The following is a 14,555-nucleotide window of genomic DNA, read 5'->3' as shown; positions in this document are numbered from 1 at the left end:
GAACAGAGAAGTTCCAAGGACAGCCAAGAGACTAATAAAAAGCCAGTATTCTCAGCAAGTGCATTAAAATGGGACACAAGAGGAGGAAACTCTTAAAATAACAGATAATGGGATGAAACAAGCTTTAATTGCTTCTGTGCCTTGCTTGCATCTTTTAAATACTGAAATACCAAGGGTGGGTTTTTTTTTCTTCTAGCTTGATGCCGTAGCATTATTTTTTATGTTAAAGCAGAAACACGCAGATGGTGCCTGTGGTCCCTGACTTCCCGTCAGCGTGGCAGATGTGTGAGGCCCAGAGTCAAGATGAAAAATAACAGGGAAGAAAAAGGGGCACGTTCTCATCCCTCCCGATTAATGCCATCTCGGAGAAGAGCTGGGCCTGCTCTCCCTGCAAGAGGCAGTAACAAACAAGGATCTGAAAGGGGAAAATACTGCTCTGTGTATGCCCACGCTAAAGCCCTTGCCATGCCAGTGCAGGCACGCTTGCACAAGTCAGGCACTGCAGCTCTCGCCCTGGGTGGGGTGTTTTCTTGGGGTTTTTCTACTCCTTGACATAACCTGCTCATCTTACCAGTAAGCAAGGTCGCTGCAACAGCCAGTACTTCAACAGGGGCAAGGGGCCCAACCAGGTCTGACCACCCCTCACTGCTCAGTGTCCAGCTGATCAAGACCCAGGAAAGGTTCAGGTCAGATTCTGGTCTCTAAACTCTGGAGAACGCACAAAGGCTTGAAAACAAGTGAATTCTGCCCAAACCACTCCCTGCCCTCTGGACCATCTGCTGGCAGAACTCACAAGAAATACCAAGAATGAAAAGCATGACCATTCAGATTTAATACTGTAAAAAATAAATGGGACATTATTTGCTACACAGAAGCACCACCCCAGGCAGCTGCGGGGCTGGCAGGCACCACGCACGCCATCAGCAGCTCCCTGCTCTGCATGGGGTCTGTCCTGCTCTGCAGTGGCCCGTGGCCTGTTCACAGCCCGTGCTGCAGGTTGGGAGCTCCAGATCAAGCCCACTCCTCTGTTCCAAGGAGCGTGTGTGCCTTTGAAGAGAAGGTTTGTCAAGTTGTCAAGCTCTGGATCAGGCTGCACAGGGAAGTGGTGGAGACTAGATCCCTGGAGGTATTAAAAAGACGTGTAGATGTGGCACTTAGGGACATGGTTTAGTGGTGGACTTGGCAGTGCCCTGGGTTAACAGTTGGACTCCATGATCTTAAAGGTCTTTCCCAACCTAAACGATTCTATGATTCTGTAATTCATGCTTCTGCAGGACTTTAAACGCTCGACAATCAGAGCATTTCCTCAGTGCTCAAAGGCATTTGCTTGTTTGTAAATCCAGAGGCAGCAAGGCTGAAAGGAACGTGGCAGAGGGCAGTGCATCCCAACACACCTGACCATGGGTTTAGTCAGGTGATCCCAAGGAACATCCTTCACACTCCAGAAAACAAAACAACAAAAAAAGAAAGGAAAAAAAAAAAGGTGGGGACGGGGGACAGGGACGACAGGGGGGAGGGGGCACGATGGGAGGAGGCTCTTTGTGCTGCTGTGAAATTGTTCTGAATCTGCGCTGTTGTGACGCTCCTGCAGGTACCCTGGCACAGCGCAAAAACACCATCTCCCTCACCCATGGCAAGGTTGCGCCACAAGACTTAAGGCTTCAAATTAATTCAGCACACAACTGGGGAGCAATTTGCTCAGATCCTGCCAGTGTGCACCAGAGTGGAGAACTGCAAGGTCAACCAACGGTCAGATACAGCTCTAGCCCTAAAAATAACCAGCCTCATTGCTCTGCTTCTGCACAAGGCTGAACACAGCTCAGTGCTACCAGCCACGAGATGGCTGATTTCTCTTCTTCCCCCCACTGCCCCCTCACTGTTGCCAGGAGAGATGTGGGGGTGCTGAGCAGCTCTTGCAAGATGCTCTAGCTATGGGCTACAATTTAAAAGCAACTCGGCTCTTGACATTCATTTGACACTTCTGATGTAACCTCCCAACCAAAAACCAGGACAAGCTGCCAGACACACCCCCCCCAGCTGCCTGACCTGAGGCAGTGCAGCCCATTCCCACAGTCTCTTGCACCAGGAAGCTCCTGCTTTCCCAGTAGTGACTCAGCTAACAAGGCCAAGGTAGATGGACAGAGCTGGCTTCCACCACCCTGCTACCAGGTGTCATTGTCACTGCACATGCTTTAAAACACTGCTGGCTTGAACTTCACCCTTGTTCAAAGAAACTTGAAACCTTTCCCTGTGAAAGGGCAGTCTAAGCACAAAGATGTGCACTATCTTTGCAGTATTTTCCCTAAAACCTGGTCCTCTCAAAAATAATCTCCGTGTTCTTTGTGCATGCTTTCCCACAAGGTTATGTGACACCTCTGCACCCCGGTGTGTGTGAGCACTGCTCTGGGGCTGGCAGGGTTCCTTCCTCTCTGGCACTGCAGTGTCTCCCAGAAGGACAGCACAGATCTCCCTTGCCCAGCTCTGTCGTGACCTGCCAAACCCTGGAGAAAGCAGCTCTGATGAGGTGGCAGGGCTGGAGCTGCAGCAGGACCCCCTCCCCATCCCGTGCCTGCCAGCCAGGAGAGGGAAGTGGGTCAGGATGCAAAACAGGCCTTTGGGACAGGGAACAGGAAACAACAGGAAGCGGTGACTTTCCCTGACAGCAGCACATCCTGACAGGGCAGCAAATCCGTGTCCTTCCCAAAGAACTCACCCACTTCAGCCCTGGGTTTATTCTCCGCTGCCACGCTGTACCTGATGTCTGTCAAAAGGAACACAAGCACTCATGAAATCTGGAATGGTCTCCAAAATACCCCAAAGCCCTTTAAGAAATGCACCCCTTGAAACGATCATAGCCCAGGGACGGGGTGCTGGACTGGACACACAGAGCCCCTGCCCTGTACAACATTTCTGTGTTGGGCAAGGACCAAGGCAGACACCCAGATTAATGCTAGGTGACCTGGCTTCAGGGAGCTTATATTTACCCCATTTCCTCCATCTCTCTTCTCATCTGCTTCCTCCTCTCCTCGTTGATGGGATGGAGGCAGAAGATGATTATGGCAATGAGCAGCAGGCTTATTGGGACTGGGGCCATGAGAAGCTGCAGGATGAGGACAACGGAGGGGTTGTACATGCACTTTTCAGCACGGTAACCTGCGAAACTAAAGAGGAGAACAGTTTTCCTTCCCCCAGCCCCAACGGGTCACTGCAGAAAGGCAAGCAGACACCTCCATCACTTTCCTCTAGAGCCTGGCATTGGAGGTCCAGTTTTGGGGAATTCCCACTCCTTTCTGCTCCTCTTACTCCCAGAAAATGTTGGAAAGACAAATTTGGATACCCCTGTGACTCATTCCAGCATCTCCTATCAAGGCTCTAGAAAACAGCAGTGGAAAGTGCTTGTGCAGGGATGACAAAATAGGGGAGGTAGTGTTTGGGCCTTACTGTAAACTCAGTATCGATATCCCCACAGCGAGGCCACCTGCAAACTTGTTGAAGAAGACATAAAACGAGTAGAAGAGAGCTTCCAGGTTGAGGTAGCTGGGGTTCCTCAGCATGAAGTCATCCACAGTATCTGGCAGCATGGACCTGGGGACAGACAGCCCCACAGATGTGTTGGTGATACCCACACCAGCTGAGCTCAGCTCTAGCTGCTTCCAGGCCTCTTGAAGCAGCAGAGACAGACAGAAACCCCTTGCAGAACCCCACTCTGGAGACCATTTTGTGTCTGTCCTCTGCCTTAGGCAGAGAGCATCTTACAGAGAGGGTGCAGCGGCTGCTTCAGAAGAAGGGAAGACAAACAGCACCTTGCACAATGATGGGTGTCCTGCTGCTGAGCCCGAATGCAGACTGAGCGATGCTGCTGGGGGACCGTGCATTACATCCATGCGCCTTCCCACTCCCACCTCCATGTGTCCCTCTGCAGCTCAAAAGCTGCTGTATTGAGCAAACAGGCAGCCTTGGCACCTCATGGGTGGTGCTTTCCCTATAACCTTCCCCTCCTCTCCACCTGACAAGCGGCTTGAGGTGCCGCTGCTCACCATGGTAAAAGGTAGAGCACAGCCATGCTGCAGCCTGCCATGATCACCAAGAAGATGAAGGCCAGGAAGTTGTGTGTCACCTGGGTGATGGCTACCAGGGCTGGGATGATCAGCTGCACAGTGAGAGGAAAAGGAAAAAACAAAAGCACACATGGGCCCTTTCTGCTGCTCACAGGCAGTTTGCACTCGTCTGCCCAACCAAAAGCCGTGCTCCCCACTTCCCCACACATTTCACAAACAGAACTGCTTCTGTCCCCTGTGCAGTGCAGCATGGAGAGGCCCTGGGCAGGCTGACACTGGCAAGAAAACCTTCCTCATGGATAAAGAAGGGATGGTTATGGGGGGCAATGGAGGCAAGTGGTTGAACTGGAAAGCTGAATCTGCTGTGGCTGCACCCCATGTCTGTGAGGAAGGCATCTGGAGATAGCTCCTCAATGGGATTTGAGGACCTAATTCCGCAAAAAAGTTAAATGGCATGTCCTTGCTGACCTGCAAAGCCAGGCAGCAGCCAGACGTGTGTCTGATGAGCAGGCTGTTTCCTGGCCAGTGCCAAGCGTGGCACACAGCCCTTCCTTCCCTCCCCATGCCTCTCATGGAACTGGCTGGCAGAACTTGGATCACTTGCATCAAGCATGCAAGATCCTGGAGCAGGACAGAGGCCACAGGATGATGCTTGCGTGTACACATGAGACTGGTGCATTGATACAACATCTGATCACACACTGCTCACCAAATCTGCAGCCACAGAGTCTCACAGTGTGAGCCCTTGCTTGGGTGATGCTGCAGGCAACGTATAATTTCCCCCTTGTCCCAGAGTTGGTCCCTCAGCCTCCCTGCACCTTAACGCAAAGCTCTGCAAAGCCCAGGCCCCTGACACCAGCAGCAGCCAGACACAAGGAACTGCAGAGCTGCCATCAGCTACTGACTTAACACCTGGTCACCTGCAGTGCAGAGGACAATGTGCTCAGGGCCACCCTTAGCCACCAGCCAGCTCTTCTCCACAGACACCATGAGCAGCTGGGGCAAAGCTGTCCCCCTGCAGGGCTTCTCAGTCCACAACCATGGGCCAACTCACCGCCAGACCCAGCGATGCTGCTGTTTTCTTTCCAAATCTCCCCAAAAACCACTGCCAAAAGGGAATAGAGAGGGAAGCTGTGACCTGAGGAGAGAACCAAAGGGGTCTCAGCAGTGCCCCCAGGACTGCCAGTCTCTGCCTGGGTGACAGCCTTGCTGATGGGCAGAAACAGCAGGACATGACTCCACAAGGCTGAGCTGCCCATGCTCAGGGGCTGAGGCGACCCAGGGATCAACTTCTCCACCAGGAAGGTCTGCCTGGGGCTCACTTACCAACATGATAATCACTAAATGCTGGAACTTCCCAGCTAGCCCTGCAGCATGAGTACAGAAGAAGGCAAAGATCCCCTGTGTGATCTGGGAAGGCAACACAGAGACGTTCATGGCTGGGGGTCCCGAGTTCTCTGTCTGGAAAACTTGCCTGGACATCTTTATCCTCCAAGTTCTCTGCCTGCCATGGCAGGTCTTCTACCTGAAAGGCCAGGGATGCAAAGAGGAAGCCACACAGCAGCTGGGTGTAGGGCTTGTGTCCCGCAATCATCTTCAGGCAGCTGACAAAGGACAGCTCAGCCTTCCCCAGGGGGTTGAGGGGCCCTGGGAGGAGAAACAGCAGGGCTGGCACTGGAGCTGCCAGAGAAAACGCACAGGATGGGAGGCACAAGGGGTGGGGAGCTACTGGGGTCTGATATCTTGGTGCAGAGACAACAGCCATGGTGTCAGCTACAGGCAGGATTTTGCCTTTTCATGCTGCATGCTCGGGCTGGCCTGTGTGGCTCTGCAGGCTGTGTTGGCGAGGCCTGCTCAGTGTGAAGCAGTGTGCTGCAGACCCTGTCCCAGGCCCACAGCTCCCAGCACAAACTGAGGAGGATCTCAGTATCCAAGTCTGTGTTGTGTTTCTGAGCCCCACACCCAGAGAGCCATCCCCATATAGAAGCCCAGCTCCCTCTGCCTTGCACCTTCCTCTACAACCCCATCCTCACCATCCGCTGCCACCATGCACCCTCCAAATTGCATCTAAATGGAACTTACCAGGCTGTTCCCTGACTCCAAAGATGAGAATCAGACAGGACAGGCAATAGATCGAGCCCAGGACCAGGGATGCAAATACATAGGCCCTACGCTGGAAAATGAGAGACAGTGCCCAGTGACAATGCGGGTACCCCCACAGAGCTGGCAGCACAGCCAGTGGTGCCCACCCCAGAGCTTGCAGGAGGAGCAGAGGGGCAGCCGGGGCAGCCCTTACTGTGTTCTCCAGCGAGTCTGTGAGGTGGTGGGTGCTGGTGTTGGGCAGGGTCTCGTTTGGCACGTAACAGTCATTCATCATGCGGGCATGGTAGCTGCCCACAATCTGCCCCTGGATTCCTGATCCAAGGAGTGTGCTGAACACCTCAAACCCCATTCCTGTCAGGACGATGAGGAGAGAAACCTCAGTCCCACTTCCTCACTGATGGGACATATCCCTCAGGGTAAAAGACCAGCTCTGGAAATGGGATGGAGGCACCAACATCCAGAGCTGTCCCAGAAGAGGAGACCTGTTGTTTCTCCCTGCTCTGATTTTTTCCTCTTGGCTCCAGCAGTAAATGCTCTAAAGTTTGGAACCAATAAATCTGGCTCTTGAGTCCCCTAGGGATGATATAGATCTAAGAAATGTTTCTGCAGATAAATTCTTTGCAGAAAATGACTGGTTTCATATCCCTGGTTTACCCCATCCACTCTGCAGCCTGTTCAAAGCCAGAACTTATTCACCTCTCCTTTGGGGAGGGTCTCCGAGGAATGCAGGCAGACCAGGGTTGGAGGGGCACAGACACTTACTGTAGGCAGTGGCTGAGTCACGGTCTCTCTGGGTTCCTCCCAGGAACATTGTCAGGGAAGAGTATGGCACATGATGGCACTAGGAAGAGCACAGTTCAAACGCTGCTGCTTCCCTGGTTTGCTGGTCATGACCTGCCTCGTCCCTACACACAGCAGGTAATGCTGCCTTTTGTGTCCCCCCTGCACTCGTGGCTTTTCACCCTCTTCTGTGATTAGCTCTGTTCCCACAAACCAGTGATGGAGAAGTTCACCTCATCACATACAGGCAGCCCAGCCAAATCCCCAGCATTAAAATACACCGCTCCACCTCACCACCCCAGCAGGGATGGCCTGCACCATCCTGCACCCCTCACTACTCCCCATCTAGAGCTCTCCAAGGCTCTGCTCCAGCTCCCTTCCTGGGGAGGCTGGGACTCCCCAGCTGACCGTGCAGTGTAAGATGGCATGTAAGACAGCCCCAGGCATCATGTTCCTTACAGTCATGCAAGTCTGGAAGAAGCTGTACGTGAACAGGTACCACAGGAATTTCAGGGAGGTGGGGGTGGCATCTGAGAGGGTGGACCACATCATGCAGTAGCAGAGCACCCCGAACGGCATGGAGCATGCGATCCTGGGGAGGAAGCAGAGCTGGTCAGATGTTAACCTCAGATAAGCTGGTAATACTTCTCATTGCACAAGCTGAACTATGTAGCGCAGCCTCTTCCCCAGCTTCCAAACCACAGCCCAGCTACTGCATAATCAGGATCTGCAAGAGGAAGCAGCTTTGCACAGTGAGTGGCCATCAAGTCAGGTTGGGAGGGCTAGACACAAACACAGAGAAAAAGTAATGTCAAAGTTGTCCAGCATTTCTTACTCTCTTGCTTAACTACTTGAAGGCCTTGTCCTGCAGCAGAACCTTGGGGGCAGCACCTTCTATGTGCAAGTTCTGCCTGTGGTTAGAGCCTAGAGGAGATCCTGCCAAGAGGATGGGGCCAGGCTCTTTTCAGTCATGCTAACTGACAGGACAAGGGGCAATGGGCACAAACAGCAGCACAGCAACTTCCATCTGAAGATGAGGAAAAACTTTCTACTGTGAGAGCGACACAGCACTGGAACAGGCTGCCTAGAGAGCTTGCGGAGCCTCCTTTCCTGGAGACATTCAAAACCTGCCTGGACACTATTCAAGGACAACCTGCTTTAGCAGGGGGTTGGACTAGATGATCTCCAGAGGTCCCTTCCAACCCTGACCATTCTGTGGTTTCATGATCTGCTAGCACAGCTGACTACCAAACTCTGCACATGCCACCACACAGGGCTCACAGGGCACTGAACCCCATGACCTCGAAAACTTGAGGTCCCAGAGAAACAGCACGCATACAAGTTTGCTATACATTCCTCCTCTTTCACCACAATGACATATGGACCCCACTATAAGTTATGTTATCTTCAGCGTCCTTGTGACGTTAAGGTTTCATAACTCTCTAAGCCACAACCACATTAAACTCCTGGTGAGGTGTTCCCAGCTGCCTCCTTATGCTAGCAGTCAAGGAATTTGAGCCCAAAAGCCCTCCTGAGGCTCCAGCCCGGACACTCACCATGGGATCAGCTTGCCATATTTTCTCCTTGGGCTCTTGCTGACTAAGAAGCCAATAGCAGGGTCAGTAACTGCATCCCAAGCTCTTCCAAGGAAAATGATCAAAGAGGCATGGAATGGCTCCAGCTGGGGGGGAAATGGAAACCACAGCTCGAAAGGGAAAGAAGCCCTGATGAAAAGCTGCGAGCAGTCAGCACGATGCAGGTCATGCTAGCCAATGTTTCATCTGCATCCCCTGGAGACCACTCCAAGCATTGAAAGTGGCCCAGAAACATCTCCTACACACCCACCAACAATATTTACATCATGCAATTTTCATCCAGTTTGAATGTAATTCTGATGAGCATTTCCAAGGGCTTTGGCCACCCACCAAACCCTATGCTTGCCCCAGTCTGCTGAGATTATGCTAAGCCCCTTTGCAGATAACCCCACCTCACGTGGCCACTCACCTGCACAACATCCAACAGGAAGATCTGGAGGAAAAACCCAAGGGCATTGCCTGTCATCTGGTAGGGAATGCCCCCAACAGCATAGCAAATCTTTCTGCAGAGCGTCGGTCCTGGATTCTCCTGCAGCCGAGACACCAGGGAACAAGCCCACCTGAGAAATGATACGTACCTCTGGCTGGCAGCTAACCTTTAGCACTGCTCGTCTCATCCGCTGGGTTCTCCAAAGCCCATCTAAACCCTCAGTCATGTCATAAGACCTCACACAACCCACCCACCATGCATATACCTGTCCTTTGCCTGGACATCACTCCACCTGATATTCACAAGCAAGGTGGTCACGGCATTTGGGGTGTTGTGGAGTCCTTCCCCATCTGCTGGAAATCTTGGTGGGTCAGGGCACAGAGCTTCCTACGCGCAATCTGCCTGCAGGCAGCAGCCCGACTCCTGAGGTCCTGCTCAGCGGCGTTTCCTATTCTTCATAAACCTTCGAGGTCTCTTGCACAGCGCTTCGAGCCACTTTCCTCACCACACCCCACCGGCCCACATCTGTTCCTCCACCAGCCAAGGCCCCAAGGCAAAAGCTGCTCGGTGGACATCTGCCTCATCTGCTTGTCTTAGGCTTGTCTTGTCACCAGGGCCACATCCTGGCATTTCACCTTGATTCTCCTCACAGGCACGTTTGTGTAAGATTACAGGCTGCTAACAAACGTGATATGTATCTAATGCCAGACACTGTGCTATCTGCTGAGCGGGTCTAACGTCCTTTCCTATTCTATTGACCTACAATCCAGTGGTTCAAGTTCTTTAATATTAAAAAGTACACATTGCATTAGTGATTAGTGACCTGTAACAGAGGGAGTCTGAGAAGAGAGACTGCAAAGGCTGGAGCCCAGGGGATTTCTACAGATCAACAGGGAAAACACAAGGAACGTTTCAGCGCACAGGAAAAGGACTGATGGCAAAGCCACTATTTTATTTGGATGTGGTTAGCTTTAGTAAATACCATACCAAGCCTCAAGTACCTGGCAAGTTCCCAGGGGCAACCTACAGCACTGATCTCTTCCCAGCCCTGAACTGAGCTTTCTGTTTAGCGTGATACACCTCTGCACCACACAAGACCAGGGGTATCCTGCAGCATACAGGGTGAGACCACGTAGAAAGCAGACAGCCGATCGGGGGGCGGCTTTCCACTTGGCTGAAGCAGCACATAGCCTTGGCCGCAGCTCAGCTCTCCTAGGAGTAGACCATTGCTAGAGGCTGTTCGGTTGGGATCAGAGGAGCAGTGGTGGGGTTGCAGCACAGATGCCTGGAGACCAGGGCTGACCTCCCACTTCAGCACAGCCTGCCTTGGATGATGCTCAGGGCTTGTCAGCATCTCGGGTTCCTGGTGTACACCACGTTTCAGCTTTCCTGATCACTGCGCAGCTCCAGCACAGCTCAGAGTGCAGCAGGTGGGTTGCTGTCCTGCACCCAAAAAATACACAGCCCTTTCTGGAAAGATACAGAAGGCTCCACTGCTCGCACAGCACAGACGGCCATCCCAGGCAACAGGCCTGGTCCAGACATGGCTGTAAAAGGCTGCAAGCTCCTCCAGCAAGAGCTCTGCAGAAGAGCTGAGAATGAGGAGGGATGAACACTTGGCATGAGGCAGCTGTGCAAGAGACTGGGCTGAGAGACAGACTGCAGGGTCACCCAGACAGTTGGGTAACAGGGAAATCAAGTCAGGGAATGCCTCAAATTCCCACTTGCCCTCATCGCTCATGGGGTGAGGGGGCAACCTGCTGGTTCCCCTGCCTGTTTGGGCTGGACATAGCTTGCTGTGCCGCTGGCACCAGTCGAGCTGACAGCCACCCTCGAGGGGTCACAGACCTTCATTTTAATGGTAAAAGGGAGCAGCTTCCAAAAACACAGGCACAATCCCAGAAAGCAGCATTCCAGAAGGCACCAAGCGCATTTCCCTCATGTAGTGATTAGCAATAACTCCTCCACAGCCCGTGCCATGGAAAAAGCACCGACACCGCTGTGCCCATCAGGCTGGAGGGCCCGGTTTCTTCCCACACACCCAGGGGAGCAGAGTGCCTGCCTTCCCCATGCCAGGTAAGCTCAGCAGCCTGCTTGTGCCTCACAGCTTCTGGTCCGAGTTTACTTTCTGCCTTTTATACCTCACAGCAAGAGTCAGGTCCCTTTTATTTCAAATTGCAGAGCAACCTTGTCCCACAGGGATAGCTGAAGCATTAGGCTTGCACCACCACTAAGGAGCACTTACTCATACAACATCTTGTTTGCACAGCAGCTCTGTTTCTAAAATAACAAAGGCATTTCTCCCAGCTGTAAGGTTTTGCGGCAGCTTTTGTTCCATTTACGCTCTCAGCAGGTAGGACAGCACTCTGCACGTCTCTGCCCATTTCACTTGAAAGTCAGCAATAACAACAAAACGCAGAGCCTTACTTTAACAATGTGTTCTTGAGCTCGAGTCATAAACACTTCGAAACACCCCCACAGCCTGTGGCTGCTTGATCCGGGTAGGCTCTGCGTGGGTGTGCACACTCGTGAGGGTTAGTGTGCACGTGTGAGATGCATTTCTGCATGTGAGAAAGAAGCACCTTGGACCACTGATCTCACCTCTCTGCCGACCACTGTCCCCTGTGGAAGAGCTCCCTCCTGGCTTAACGTGTGCAGCTCAGCATCTTCATGACCACCTGGAAGCATGACTGCAGACATGACTGTGTCCTTCAGCAGCATGTGGCAGGGAAGTAGAAGCTTCCTCACCCAGGATTGAGGAAGAAGATGCCTCAAACGTCAGAGTGCAGCGCAGACGCAGATCAGAGCTGGATGGAGATTTGACAAGTGAAGATACAATATCTGTGGGGCCCCGGGGGAGCTGATGGAGGGGAAATGACAGGCCCCAAGGGAGGAGCGTGGGCAGACCCTGCCCATGGAGGCAGGAAGGCTGGTGGGGCTCACAGTGCAGCATGTCCTCAGGGCAGTGGCTGCCCGGCTCTCTGCAGTGGAGAAAACTGGTGCCTTTCAAAAGGTCACACTGGGTCCAGCAGTTCCCTCCCACCCCAGGGCTACTGCCACATGGACATCGTAAGGGTGTGGAGAAGTCTTTTGCCTGAGCTCCAGACCACTGCAGGAAGATGCTCGAGCCACCCCAGGACTCCTGCCTCAGCACCAGCAACCACCAGCTGCACAGAACCAACATGCGAAACCCAGGGCAGGCAACCAAAGCAGCTGGAGCAGCCAGGGAGAGGGCAGCAGGAACAGGCAAGTTCATGCGCCAGGTTGCTCCCTGACAAAGCCACTCTCTTCCAAGGCAGTGCAGGAAGACCAGGAGACCAGCTCTGGCTCCTTGTGTGGGGCTGTGGAAACCCCCTGCCTCTTTGCTTTGCCCTATCCTTAATGGGTGCAAGGTGTTGGCACTGCGCTAGCCCAGGACAATGTCAGTGGAAGCAGGAGGTGTGGGATACATTTTCCTTTCTCTGTTAAATGAGATCTGCAATTATCAACCTCTTTCAGCCTGTAAGCTCCTGAGAGGTCTCCCATGGCAATGCAGACCCCACACAGTATGTTTTAACCTGATGACAAGAACCATGCTTTTCTTAGTCCCCTTTCACAGACCCTTCATAGCCCATAGAGCCCAGCAGTCTCAGCATCACAAACCAAAAATTACTCCTACATTAAGAGTGGTAGGAGCCCAGTTACTCAGCGCTGGCTGTGTGGGAGCAGCCAAGTTCCCAAGGCAGCAGTGATCACAGCATGCAGCCAGTCACCGTTACGAGTACTTGGCAAAGCAAAGACAGAGGGAGAATTGGCTTCAGAGGACAGAAGGCACACAGCAAAAAGGCTGGCATGAAAGGGATCGCACTGCCGCTCTGCCCGCTAATCATCTGTTTGGCACATCTAGTCTCATCAGGCAGCTCTTTAAGAAACAGGCTTCTCCAACTAGATCAAATTCAGTCTCAAGACTGAACTTACATCAGCAGCCAGGGCAGAAGAACACAGGGAAAACCTTCTCCCTGCGCTCTTCCCAGGAACCAAGAGCCCCTGGGAGCGTTAAATCGATGTTAGTGTCTTTGTACCACCATCCATGGCCAAGGGGAACACAAGCACCCATCCTGCAAGGTTCATCACAACACTGTTAGAAAGATGTGTCATCTTCAGCTCAGCTTTGCCTTGTCCAGTGGGGGTTAACCAAAAACCCAAAAAATTTCGCAGGCTTAGTCAGAACTTGGTTAATAAGCCACAGTACAACTGAGTCAGCGGCATCTCTCTTCACTGCTGTTTTACTGACATCCCAGATAACAAATATCACTCACACTGGACCACAGCCAGTGCAGTGGGAGCCAAATCCCTGTCTCCCACCAGCATATCTAAGCATACATCTCTATAACAAAGCAAAATACATCTCTCCCCACCCAGGAGGAAAGGGGAAACTCAAAAGGAAATATAAAAACCTGATTTTAATTTTTTTCTCTAGGCCATTTTGTACCCACTCACCACACACAATTACATTTGGACAGACACAAGGTACCTTTGGAAATTGTACTCAGCACGTAATCCTCTGGCTCTTTGGCACTCATTTACTCTCCAGGTGCAAATAGCTGCATTTTCTGCTCACAGACTAGAAAGCCAACAGATGACCAACAGTTACCTCCCAGAGTAGCTGTGTAGCTCTTGCTCCCTAGCTAGTTCAGCGCACAATTATCTTCAGCACAGGAAAGCTTTATTTCTGCTCTGCTCAGATCCTCCCAAAGCCTTTTGTCATGTTGCTCAGTGCCTTACAGAAGACAGCATCACCCGTTGGGTCTAGACAGCTTGCCTCTGCACAAGAGGGGGGTTCAGCTTTGTGCTAGAAAGGCAGATTTCAGTGAAAAGCACCAGTATCATTGTTAATCACTGCTACACACTGGGCTACTCACTACAAGCAATGAGCTTTCTAATAATGCTGTGTGTCAAGGTCTGAAATCTTAACCAAACCAGCTTACCCATACACTGTGCACACCAAGGGTCTGGAGCAAAAGGCAGATGAATCTTCCATCGCTACGCTGATCCTTTGCTATCAGTTCCTTAGAAATAGGTTTTGAAAAAGGGAAAGCACTCAGCAACACTGCAGCTACACCCGTTTTTCTGTTGCACAAATACTCAGCAAAAGGCACAGAGAAGTCAAAGCTCTGCAGTTTCAGAAACAAGGTCATGTTGGAATTTACTCACTGCAAAGGAAAGGTCCCCTCCCCAGAACCCCCTTCTCCACTGCAGAAGCATGAGATCTTATCTCTCAAGGCAGCCCAGGGCCCAGGAATGCATGATACAAACAACTCCAATCCAAGCCACGCTAGCTGAACAGCTTTTCTCAGGGTCCTATGACCTAGAGACAGGCTGCTCAAGTAAGGGAGGCCCATTGGAAAAAAAAAGTCTAAAGCCAGCAAATGGGATTTTTTTGGCACAGAAACAAGTGGCAGTATTTGGAGACATTCCACTAGTGAGTCCTCCAAAGGTTCACCCCTCCTTGACTGCTCTAAGCATGGCCAGTGGCTCTTGTGTTCCCTTCAGCACAGCTGCCTTCTCTGCAGCCACCAAGATGGATGAGACAGAAGAAGAAGAGCTGTT

General features: G+C 52.1%; 1 protein-coding gene across 12 annotated transcripts; it reads right to left on the bottom strand.

Annotated features, from left to right (window-relative positions):
• Positions 1-108: 108 nt before the first annotated feature.
• LOC130155854 (sodium-dependent lysophosphatidylcholine symporter 1-like) lies at positions 109-12,936 on the bottom strand. Of its 12 annotated transcripts, XR_008824237.1 has the most exons (16): positions 11,568-12,936; positions 8,946-9,065; positions 8,498-8,622; positions 7,401-7,533; positions 6,924-7,002; positions 6,355-6,512; positions 6,141-6,231; positions 5,584-5,738; positions 5,385-5,468; positions 5,113-5,196; positions 4,038-4,150; positions 3,442-3,585; positions 2,985-3,161; positions 2,714-2,761; positions 572-708; positions 109-388 (listed from the first exon to the last, which is right to left on the bottom strand). XR_008824237.1 is itself a non-coding variant. In XM_056353611.1 (15 exons), the coding sequence occupies exons 1-14, from the start codon at positions 11,685-11,687 to the stop codon at positions 2,731-2,733; spliced, it is 1,614 nt and encodes a 537-aa protein (XP_056209586.1). In that variant the 5' UTR covers positions 11,688-12,936; the 3' UTR covers positions 109-388; positions 2,714-2,730. The 12 variants fall into 12 exon arrangements, 11 of the variants coding, with proteins under 11 accessions (XP_056209586.1, XP_056209584.1, XP_056209585.1 ...); XM_056353611.1 differs by lacking the exon at positions 572-708; XM_056353609.1 differs by lacking the exons at positions 109-388; positions 572-708 and adding an exon at positions 809-1,439.
• Positions 12,937-14,555: the final 1,619 nt, after the last annotated feature.

The sequence above is a fragment of the Falco biarmicus genome, chromosome 10 (assembly GCF_023638135.1).
Source record: "Falco biarmicus isolate bFalBia1 chromosome 10, bFalBia1.pri, whole genome shotgun sequence".
Lineage (NCBI taxonomy): Eukaryota > Metazoa > Chordata > Aves > Falconiformes > Falconidae > Falco > Falco biarmicus.
The sequence above is the reverse complement of the archived record's forward strand: the minus strand, read 5'-3'. Positions and strand labels throughout refer to the sequence as shown.

What these genes read in the sequence shown, in the direction of transcription:
- LOC130155854 (XM_056353611.1), bottom strand. Translation starts at nt 11,687, where the DNA reads ATGCTGCTGAAGGACACAGTCATGTCTGCAGTCATGCTTCCAGGTGGT. An exon ending in ATATCGATACTGAGTTTACA is followed by an intron (nt 3,162 to 3,441) that starts GTAAGGCCCAAA and finishes TCTCCTCTTTAG; the next exon opens with TTTCGCAGGTTACCGTGCTG. An exon ending in AGAGAGATGGAGGAAATGGG is followed by an intron (nt 2,762 to 2,984) that starts GTAAATATAAGC and finishes TCCTTTTGACAG; the next exon opens with ACATCAGGTACAGCGTGGCA.